Raw genomic sequence first — 11,343 nt, forward strand, 5'->3', positions numbered from 1 at the left:
ACTCATTTACTTTTGTCAATCATGGCATTTGACATCGATATACCAAGTAAGATGTGTTGGTCCAGTCGCCTTAATAAAATTGTGTGATGCCCAGTACTACAGCGTTCACTCACATTGAGTCCCACTTATGGTGCCAACAATCCAGGGTATTCCGCATGCATGCGCGCCCTCTAGTGGCAAAGACTTGCAAAAGCACAATTTGCGGCGCAAAAACAGGACATGCTGATCAACCAATAACTAGACCCACCCTTAGCTTGTGATTATATTTGGGAGAAGAGGTAAAAAGTAGATTCCCCTTTACGTGACATATTAGTCTAGATTAGATTTGTCCCACTGTCAAATCCCACGTTATTTGACCCTTAAACTTTAGCGCACAATGGCCCATTATGACAACAGAAAATAGAAAACACAAAATAATTCAAAGCTTTTCCATGAAGCTCAAAACTGAGGCCAGCATGAGGGACTCATAGTAGTCCTCCATGACAGGGGTGTTTCAAAGCCCTACATTTAGAAGGGAAGGTTGTATTTCGAAGGGCCAAGTCCATATAGGCTTCCATCAGCTGCAGACTACAGAACCAATGAGACAAAGACCCTTCCAGGAACTGACTATACTGAGTGATCAGTCCCAAGGATGTTCGCCAGGGAGAGGTCCAAGAGCCTGAGAGAGAAGGACAACTTTCTCTGCCCTGGTCATGCCTGTGTGGTATATGGATGATATGACAAGTTTTGTTTTCTGCTCAAAGGTTGACTTGACCTGGTGCCATGTTTGGAAGGAACCTTGCTCATCGTTAGGCCCATGCTACAGTGAAGTATGGGGGAGGCAGCATCTTGCAGAGGGATGTTCTCTTACGGCATGGAGGGCACCAGAGATGTGGCTTCAGGACAGAACTGTACATCCAAAATTTCCAGAAAAGATCCCACCGATCACAGCACAAAAACTAAATTCAGAAAAGCAGTAGCTTTTGGAAAAACAAAATGTTTATTTCAGCACACGAACACTGTATATCCAGTCACTTTCAAAGCACAAAATGTAACAGTTTAGTCCTGAGAAATGGACACGGAACGTATTTGTGAAAGCACACACCACATGCCCATGAACACCCAGTAGCTTCACAACAGACAGACCGAACATGCCAGACACCTGAATAATCACTTTGCATAATAAATGTTCTGTACAAAGTTCTATTGCATATTGATGAAACTGAACAAAAGGTGGAACATGAGCAGACTAAACATCAATATGAAACCCAAAAATGAAAAAAAAAACAACTCACATTCATGTCAAGGCAACCATGACGGACAGGCTTATAAAGAAGGCAAATAGTAACTGAGCTGCCATTTTACATAGACTGACATCTTTATGTTTTAATCTATACCAGGCAGTTCTGTAAAATATGGGATTAAAACACAATGATGAAATCCGTACCGAAAAACACAACATAACATGGAAGACACTGGCTTAAAAGCTTTAAAGCACTCCGTTTGCACACAACAAGTCACAATCCAACATGTATTCCATCATCTGAAATGTGATCGTAAATAAATTAAAGGAATGATCTGTACTTCGAGAAGTAATTCGGAATAAGCATGTTGGTTAATAAACCTAAAAAGTTTATGTGTAGAAAATGTTGTAGACGATATTGATATAAAAAATTAATAAATAAAAAATGACTTTTTAAAAAAACAACAGACCGTAGAAGAAATATATATGTGCAGTAAGAACAGTTATGTAAACTCAGCTCACTCGATCGAGAGTTCTAGGTCGTAATGAATAAAATTAACTTCATCTTCAGATCGAAGGAAATATTTCAATTCATCATGTAGCGATCACCTTCCTGATGATGCAACTGGGCTCACATTGTTCAGTTGATTAGGCCTAAAAACAACGACAAAAAAAATAAAAAATAATCGTAGTTCTCATTCATCTCAAAGGATAAAAACAAATTCTGAATTATTACAGTGAGAAGGACGAAACACTGTGGTGTGTGCCACAATGTCAAATCCTTCTTGTAGCGCAATTATTTGTAGACAGAATAACAAAAACCTTGTCGCAGATGTTGGTCTGGAGAATTAAAGAAATAATTACAAATCACAAAATCCCAATGGAAAATGTGTTAAAACATTTCTGTTTTTACAGCAAATATAACACCTGTTAAATTATATTCTTGTATAACTTTTTCTTCAAAATACCTCTATATTGTGCATAAATAGGAAAATAGATTGTACATAGAACAAATCCAAAATATTCTTCTGACGCTATGATTTCAGAACAGAGGGGAACGCAGAGACATTTACCATCCTCAAATATTCACAAAAATCTTTATACAAAAGTGTACATGAAGCCTGCGGCACACCTGGTCGGCAGATTGTTATTCCTCAGTGTGTTCTGGACAGACGACATTCAGCGCATGCATTACTCGCAGGCGCACTCAGACACACGCAAGGCATCGCAATGGTGCTGTGTTGAGGAGCTTTTAGCTGTTTCATTTCATCGGCAGGGACCTCTCCCTTGCATGATCAGTGTTTTTCATAGAGTTCACAAGACGGTCACCCACCATTGGTGTTGAGAGTGGCAGGAGGGCATCAAAAAAGCAGACCAGAAGTTGTTCCCTTGTGTTCTCTCTTAAACACAATCAACAAAGCGTCAAAAGGAGGCAGGGTAGTCTCGAGAGAGGGTTTGAGTCGGCACAGAGAGCTGCCTCCTGCAACGCCCAATCCTGAGTTCCAATAGTGTTTCGGGATGGAAACGCAGCAGTCAGAGTTTCCCCACCTAAAAAGGAAAATGAGATTACATTTCTTTTAACAAGTTACTGCACGTATTGAACTTCAATTAAAAGTAATAGTTTAGTGCAATGCTGCCTTTAAATGCACTGGGTCATTTTGGTTGTGGGTGTGCAAGTAGGCACAAGTGATGTTACATAAGGAGGGAAAATAAAGTGCATCACAAGAAACTGCAAACATCACCAGGAAGAAAAAAAGAAGATTGTATTTGACTGATTACAATGATGATAAGAATAATGCAGGAAATTGACTTTTTCACATCATGCTGTACTGCATGGGTGCCCAGAGTCACAATGATCTGCCTAACATAAAAATGCCAAACAAACATTTAATTATAAATATATTGAGTGTTCTATATTGCTCTTATTTGTTATTCTTTCTCTCTCCGCAGCAGGTTCAGGGAGAAAAGGCTTCAATTTGATGACAGACTCATTTTGCAAAGCATCAAGCTGAAAAATATTGAAAATAGACCTAAGCTATTTTTGTCCATAATAATCAAATGAGAGAAATATGACCTTATGTTCCTTCACATGACTCTTTCAAAACAGGAGGTTGCATGGTTGCAGTTGCATAAATCCATATTGCACAATGCAAATCTTACTTAGAAAGGTCAGTGAATTTCGTATACCATCTTAAAAATGCACGACTATATGTGTCTGAGTTTATTGCCAAGAGTGAGCACTTCGTAAACTTAAGGTTTTACTCACTAGCTGTTTTGACAGTGCAGAAACAGATCATTTAGACCTTGCGCATTTATCGTATAGGTTCGCGTATCATTACACAAGTTTAATATATGTAATTATATTATTCTCCATCAGCATTAACATAAATCATTTCAGCAATGTATTGCCATTTGCCGGCTTCTGGCCAGAGATGAGATCAGAGTTCATGCTAATGTGCTTTATCAAAAAACAAAAGGGTTATAGAAACGAGCAGTAATATAATATTCTGAATGTTGTGAATTATAATAAATGATTCATAATGAATCTAATGCATCACCTGACTACCACTCCAGGCATGTCCACCGCTCGGGTTCGTCACACATCTCATCTTCTTCAAAAAACATGGCATCCACATGCTCCGTCTGTTGGGTCAGAAAACAGCACTGACCTCAACTCTTCACTCTTAAACCAGACTAAAGGTTAAGATATGCCACTGCAAATGCCACGGACCTTAGGTACCTCGCATGTGTTATACATAGTTCCAGGGAAGGGCACGTGGTTGATTCCGGTCGCCATATCCACGACGATCTCGTCTCGATGCATGGGAACGGGAGGACCGCCGCGGTCCTGCAGGGCCAGGACGATGACTGTCGTGTTGTCTGCACGAAGCATGCGTTCCTTCCAAAACAGCAGTGCTGTGCATCCGAGGCGACGGGCACAAGACATTCCTTTTGGTCCCTGGATGAGAAATGAGATCAGATTACTCATTAATGTTTAGACTTTTCCATGAAAGCAACTTGGGATTGGCGGTGTGCCAAATCTTCCACTGATAGCAGGTCCATCCAGTCCCCCGTCTACAGAGGACTACACAAACTTAGCGTTTCATCCCAAGAGAGGTAGAAACATAGTGTCACTGTCACTCACCACCATTTTGTCGTGGCTATAACACATATTCACAGCATTGTTGGGTGGCATCATATTCCACAACCCGTCACTGCCAAGAATTATGTAGCGGTGCCTTTTAGGGTCAAGGGTCATCACAGTGGTATCTGGCTCTGGCGACACCACAAATTCGCCACTGTAGAAATCATAGCTCCACAGATCACCTGAAAACAACACGAGGAAATGTGTCATAGCTCTGAGAATCTAAAACAAAGACAATGAGAATTCAACCAGGATGTCACCATCGACTGAGCATCATAATTACCAAGTGATCGTGCAACTGCTAAGAATGGAATCTGGTCGATAACTGTACTCCTCCTGACAGGACCATTGTGGGTTAATCGGGGCCGCTTCCACACGACACGGTTCACACCTGATTTCTTCATGACGCTTTGAGAATAAAAGTGACATCAGAAAACAATACCAAATTAGTCGCCATCTTCATTGATCCAGGGATTAGCACCTCACTCAATCAAACCTAGACGATGCCTTTCATATATTTTAAATAGGTTTTACAGTTACAAATTGACCATAAATTTCAAGGTTATTTTTGAGAATAACTAGACACACGACATGAGACAAAAATCTGGTAAGTCAAGACAGTGACCACAAGGGCAGCTGCCTAACCGGAGGGGGGGGGCAACATAATGACTACATCGAATCTCTTTTAAACATTGTAGTGCACATGCCAGGCCTGCACGTGGCATTGTGATGCTCACTCAAAATTGAGGGAGGAATAATTCCACGATTCTCTGAAAAGCATGAGTTTATGCCATTATCATTGGTTGTTTGCTGGTAATTATCATACAAGAAGGCATTTCACTTCAGGGGAGTTTAGGCAGCCACCTAAAATAAAAATCACAGTGGGAAACCTTGGAGCTGGCGTGGTTTCATAAACAGTAGGGTCAGTCTATGACAATGCTTTGCACAACGAGAGGAAGCAAAAATAAAGGTCCGTTCTGTCATGCTTGGAGAGCAGCTGGGGAGCAAATGCACACATGTAAATCATACTGTATGCAAAAATACCTTTGAATGGCTGCTTATGAAACGTCATAGACTCACCTTCCGCCTAGGCGCTCAATCCTCTCTTTCTCTTTCGGGAGCTCTGGTTTGTGGTCTTGCGTGACTTCCAGAGCTTGGAGATTGATGTCCGACTCATTTTCTTTGACTCCAACAACGACTGCCGAGTCTCCAACATGGGCAACATACATGTGTGCCCCACGGATCACAATCACACTGGCTGTGGTTCCAGATGTACTGGGCAGACCGGTAATTGTCTTCGGCCACTCCGCTGGAGAAACACAGATACAAATATTTGGTCAACATTTTAAATGCAACTTAATATTTTTTCTTATTCAAACTTGTATTGCTTTAATAATGAATAATAATGTCTCCAGCACTATAGCCATGCCGGGGCCTCTGCAGATTTCACCCTATATACTGAGATTTTCCCAGCGAAATGGGAGCCACCTGCTGTTTCGGTCAATATGAAGCGCAATATGTTTGACTAATAACTCAATGTGCTCCCTGATTGATGAAGCAGACATGGTGGTAGACAAAATGACCAGATTACTAGTTTAGTTAAATCAAAGATTATCCCCACCAAGAAGAGCCACAAAGGCAACATTTTGTCCCAATCACAGAGATTAAGTCAAGGCATCACTGTCGATAATTTTTAGTGAATATTTTGTGGTCTGTTTTTTAAAACAAAAATAAGTAAATAGATAGAAAACAGTAAAGGAATTAAAACTGTCAACCTGTTTCAGACAATCCCAGTCATAGATGGTATCTAGTGCTAGATCACAGCAAAAAAAAATCGATGACGGTTCAGAGACATGGTTCAGAGACAACTGACACAAAGATAAGAAGCAGAGGTAGAAAGGACAGAATCAGGAAAGAGAATATCAGAGGGACAGCTCACGTAGAGAAGTGTTGAGCTAAAGTTAGGGAGGCCAGACTTGGATGGTTCAGACACGAGGACAGAATAGACAGGGAACATGTTGGACATATAATATTAGAAATGGATGAGAGGAAGACAACCAGTGAGGTTCATGGATGTGATAAAGGAGGACACGAAGAGGATAAAAGTGAGTAGAGAGGATGCACAAGACGTTAAGTTAAACAGGACTGACTTTTGATGGAAATACCTGAGAGGAAATGAATATCAAGTTAGGCTTGCATATGCACGTGAGAGAAGATTGTTGATGTACACAATGTTTGTTGCTGTACACAACACCAATTTATATCATAGAAACAGGGGAAAACTACAGTATCAGACTTTAAACTAGTTCAATGTCTGAAATATATTCTTTGTCTCCACATAGTAAGTCTACATTCAGTTATCATACATTTATAAGTGATTATTCAATTCATGACCTCTCTAGGAGACAAATTAACATTGGAGAATGGTACCAGATTAAAAAATATATAATAAAATTTAAAATAAAATAAAGACAAGATCCAATAACTGGATGAGCCATGTATCATTATGAGGTGAGCTGTAACTCCATTACAACTGCATAACCCAGATCAAACTGAGACTAATAAATCCAAAGCTATTGGGAGCGGGAAACTTCATGTGTATTTATACATCGCTGATGTGCATATTCAAATAGCCAAAAACATGGTGCATTAGGGAAAAAGTCGGGCATTTACAACTCCCCTCACACAGTATGTACCAGTGCAGTGACAAGAGAGTACGTAAGCGATGGATAAAGCTCATGGAAATATATCAGCGCAGCTTAACACAAAACTGGCTTCACCACCTGCTTCGCCTGCTTGAATAGAGTCATGTAGAAAGTCAACAAACACTGTAGTTATTGAAATCTCTAACATGACCTTGTTTTGAACTACAGTGACAGGCGCACCAACAGAAACAGGTGCCATTTTTATTTTGTTGCCTGTGTGATTCAAGAAACACGGTTTAACCCTCAGATGCACTTTGTATCACATTCACGATTCTCCTTGACATGACTGCTGACACTGTGCCTCATCTCAACAAAAACACATAAACATCTGACTAAATCATAGAGATCCTTTAATTGTGTAAGTGTGAAGTTGCCTAAATATTTCACATGTATACAACATTTCAATGTATAAAGAAAAAGTATTTCTAACTACTGGAATACTATTCAAATATATATCTATAACAATGCTAGCTGCAATCCAAAACCTTCTGAAAACACTGAATCAGGGAAGAAAATCAAGATCAGAGTTTTTTTTATAGTAAGGTTGCATTGTAACCTCATATCCCAAGGAACCAACATCCCAGCAAACTACAGGTAAATCCATAATCCACGCACTGCGTTGGAAGATGATCAGTTGCCACGAGCGTCAGTAGTTTGGGTTCCTCTTCAGAAATGTGTTGCCAGTGTGCCGTGCAGAGCTACAGTAGAGCTACAGTATCAACATGGCTGTTCAACATGGAGGAGGGAAAAGAGGGGAGACCCCCTGCTTGTAAACACCACACAATAAACACAGCCACCCCTGTCTCCCGGTGATGTTAGCTCCTCATTTGAGTAACACTCGACCTTCTTCGTTAACACACGTGCTCAAACTTACGTAGTTGCTTCCACATCGCATGGTGACAGGCGATGAAGCCTTTCCGAAGAGCAGCACATACTTCGCTGTGATCCTTTGACCAGAAGCCACGCTGCCTCTTCAGCAGATCCCATAGGTTCTCTCGAGCGAAATGAGCCGCTTCACGACCCCCATGACCGTCAAACACAGCAAAGAATGCCACAGATTTCCGAGTGTCGACAACATGCTCGGCCAGTTGGTCGCCGGGTGCGTTGCCGCTGCTCTCCTCGTTCGAGAGGGACTCAACCCACATCGCAGAAACTGGGGCAGGCTCGCCATCACTGTGACAGCCTATGGTTTCAGTCTGTTTTGTGGGTTCAACCTCGGAGTGTTCCTGTCCTCCGTGTCTCTGAGACTTAGGGTACTCCTCCACTGGCGGCGGCGGCGTCGGCTCATACTCGATCCTTATCTCGACAACATCCTCCATGTATTTCCTCCCGCCTTGCTCCGAAAATGCACTCATTCGAAATATTATGGAGTCGTCCATGGTTTCGAACGCCTGCTAACAATTACTCAAACAAACTGGGCACATGTAGTCGACAACTGTGGCACGCAGACTGTAATTTTTAAACCAATTTTGCCGCGACTGTATGGCCGAAGGCTTCCTTCCTTTTTGTTTATCCCTTTCGCCACGTCCTGTTTTACGTGATGACGTCATAGACTAGCGCCTGGCGACGCACTGGCGGGAGAAATTTAAACGCCAATGCTCCCAGTTCCGTGAAGAGAGCGACTTAAACACTCAGTCATTCAAACGACGATGACTGTCTTGAATCTTTTCAGTTTGCATGAAAATGACAAGTGCAAGTAAATATGTTGTTTTGCTCTACAAATGTGTTTTAAAACTAATATGTACATTTAAAGTGTGTAAGCAAAGTTTCAATGCAATAATCATCAAGACAACACACAAATGCAATACTTTTTATTGTGAGCCTCTCATTCATTCATTTCAAATGAAGCAAAGACTTCAAGATTGTGAACTCTGAAAGAGAGAACAGTAAAGACAGCAAGTTGAGAGTTAAATTCTAATGAGTACAAATGGGCAAATCCACAAATATATATTGCACCTTTGTAGTTCACAGTAGAATGGACCTTAATATGATTGTCAAGCATATATAATAACATTATAATATAATGTGCCCCTTTATAGGTGTAGAATGGCCAAAGGAAAAGTCCAGGGCTGCTTGTTTCTTGTTTCTTTGGCTCACATCCATCTCCAAATTGTTATGTGTCTCCAAAATAAGCAGACAGAATCACATTGAAAAAATGTTGATCAGAATTAAAAAAGGTGAGACTGTTTAATCATGCAGACATTTTCATTCTGACAAATATAAATCTTGTAACATTACTCGTCACATGTGAAATGTAACATATAAATATTTTTGTCGGACTAACTCATTAATATTATGCTAAGTTATCGTTACAATCGAAAATTTGGATAATGAGACGAATAAAATTACAGATTTAGCATAGAACTGTTGCATCACAACAATATAATATAATATGATCAGGTAATCTGTTGGAAGTCTCTTTTACTTCCATTGTTGCAGACAATGCACATCAACTTCAAATATATGGTCAGTATGTTAACCATTGCCTCTGCATTTTCAGGCAGCGGACTTGAGTCTTCCACTGTTCACATGGTTCTGATGTGCACCACACTTATTTGGAGACTCAAGTTGTTGACTTTGTTGTGGTCCGCCACTGTAGCCGTCACTAGCTTAGTTGGCTCAGTAGGCTGAAGTGATTTCACCCATTTATAAGACATTTCTTGTGTATGTTTTTGGCTGAATCATTCATCACGTTTCACTTAGTTTTAAAAGGACATTCTGTGTGATTTATTCAATGATCGCTATGACTTTACCAATCAGTGTTTTTGTGAGGAATGCAGTGTTATTGACCGAAGATCCGAGGACCGACATGAAAACATTGCTTGACGTTTGTCTATTTGTTTCACACGCTTCTTTTTCTCTTAGGAAATCCAAATCAACAAAATTGGACAGATAAGAAAGTAGAATCTACGGGTGTAACCGCATGGTCATTGCCTGTGAAAGATCATGTGCTCTCATAGTAACAGACTGTATTTTCCTGTTTCCCTTCAGGTCTGTCGACTCTGAACACTGATTCCAGTCTGGAGATGCCTTTTCTGACCTGTGACTTCTCTGAGAATGAGCAGCATTTTCAGGACTACTGTTCACAGCACACTTTGACAGGTCATATCTCATTGAAAGCTTTACATTTCAATTTGTTTGAACGGGTTTTGGTAATAGCTGGAATACAGGTAACAGCATTGGATACTGTTACCCCACCTGCACGTGGTTATTAGCTCGACACAATGCCAAATAACATGGACACAAACATGGCAATGGATGCAATGAAGTCGTTTGTCATGGACTCAGGGTTTCATCTGTCTGCTCTTCTCTCTGGCTAGATCCAGCCCAGTACAGTTGTGAGGACCAGGGGAAGCTGCAGTTTTCTCAGGAGATTGCTTTTGTGATGGCTGGACCTCTGATGCAAAAGCCACACAACAGTCAGATGCTGCAGTCGTTCCCAGGTTCCACAGACGGACGGACATTTAGATTTGATCAAACACTTCATCCAGTAGAATCACTGACATAATTCACCTGACATATGACTAAGTTGATAAAGTGTGTTGTTTCTTGGGCTGTCAATATATTAGAAGCTTTAATCTGAATCAACGACAGTAGAGGTGCGTGAACTTGCGATTAATGGCAAATTAATCACACATTTTTCATCTGTTCTCTGTGTGACTCACCTTTTCAGTGCCTCTGAGGTTATTCTGGAGAATGTTCTACTTGTTGGCTTGTTGTGGCGGACAAACGTTTCCATGAGGAAAACATTCATTACCACTCCCGTGTTGATACAATCTTCCTTTGAGTTGCATTTGGAACAGACAATGCAGCTTTGGTGGGATTGAGTGATTCAAATTTTGATCTCGTCACAGCCCTAGTTTTTAGTGTTCAAAGTGTTTCAATATTCTTTTATCATCGTATTGTTGAATCTGTTTTGTTCTTTCCCACAATGCAACTGCTGGCATGTTTTTCTTCATCAGATTTGTCAGCCATGATCGCGGGCCAGCCTCCGAATGCAGTTCCTCCAAACAATGACCACTGGCAGGGCATGACACATTTGCCATACAGCTGTCCCCATGCAGAGCCTGGTCACTTTCTCATACTCAACACTGCATGAATGCTCTCCCACATTGCAGTATTTATTGCTTGAGCAGACGAACTGTCAAACTTTTCAATTCAATATCTGAATACAATTACTCATGGTGAATCCAACTTGCTTGACTAAATGTGCTTTTATTGCATTTACTCTTCAGTTCTAGCAGATCCCAGTTTCTTTGTGGTTCCTCTGA

At 40.8% G+C, this 11,343-nt stretch overlaps 1 protein-coding gene across 2 annotated transcripts; it reads right to left on the reverse strand.

Annotated features, from left to right (window-relative positions):
- Positions 1-994: 994 nt before the first annotated feature.
- Positions 995-8,597, reverse strand: ppm1db (protein phosphatase, Mg2+/Mn2+ dependent, 1Db). 2 transcript variants are annotated; one of them, XM_053847093.1, is made up of 7 exons: positions 7,947-8,597; positions 5,448-5,676; positions 4,651-4,775; positions 4,368-4,549; positions 3,963-4,181; positions 3,781-3,865; positions 995-2,770 (listed from the first exon to the last, which is right to left on the reverse strand). In XM_053847093.1, exons 1-6 carry the CDS (start codon positions 8,449-8,451, stop codon positions 3,785-3,787), a joined length of 1,341 nt encoding a protein of 446 aa, XP_053703068.1. In that variant the 5' UTR covers positions 8,452-8,597; the 3' UTR covers positions 995-2,770; positions 3,781-3,784. The 2 variants fall into 2 exon arrangements, with proteins under 2 accessions (XP_053703068.1, XP_053703067.1); XM_053847092.1 differs by having other exon boundaries at positions 3,954-4,181.
- Positions 8,598-11,343: the final 2,746 nt, after the last annotated feature.

Source organism: Synchiropus splendidus, chromosome 17, assembly GCF_027744825.2.
Source record: "Synchiropus splendidus isolate RoL2022-P1 chromosome 17, RoL_Sspl_1.0, whole genome shotgun sequence".
Lineage (NCBI taxonomy): Eukaryota > Metazoa > Chordata > Actinopteri > Syngnathiformes > Callionymidae > Synchiropus > Synchiropus splendidus.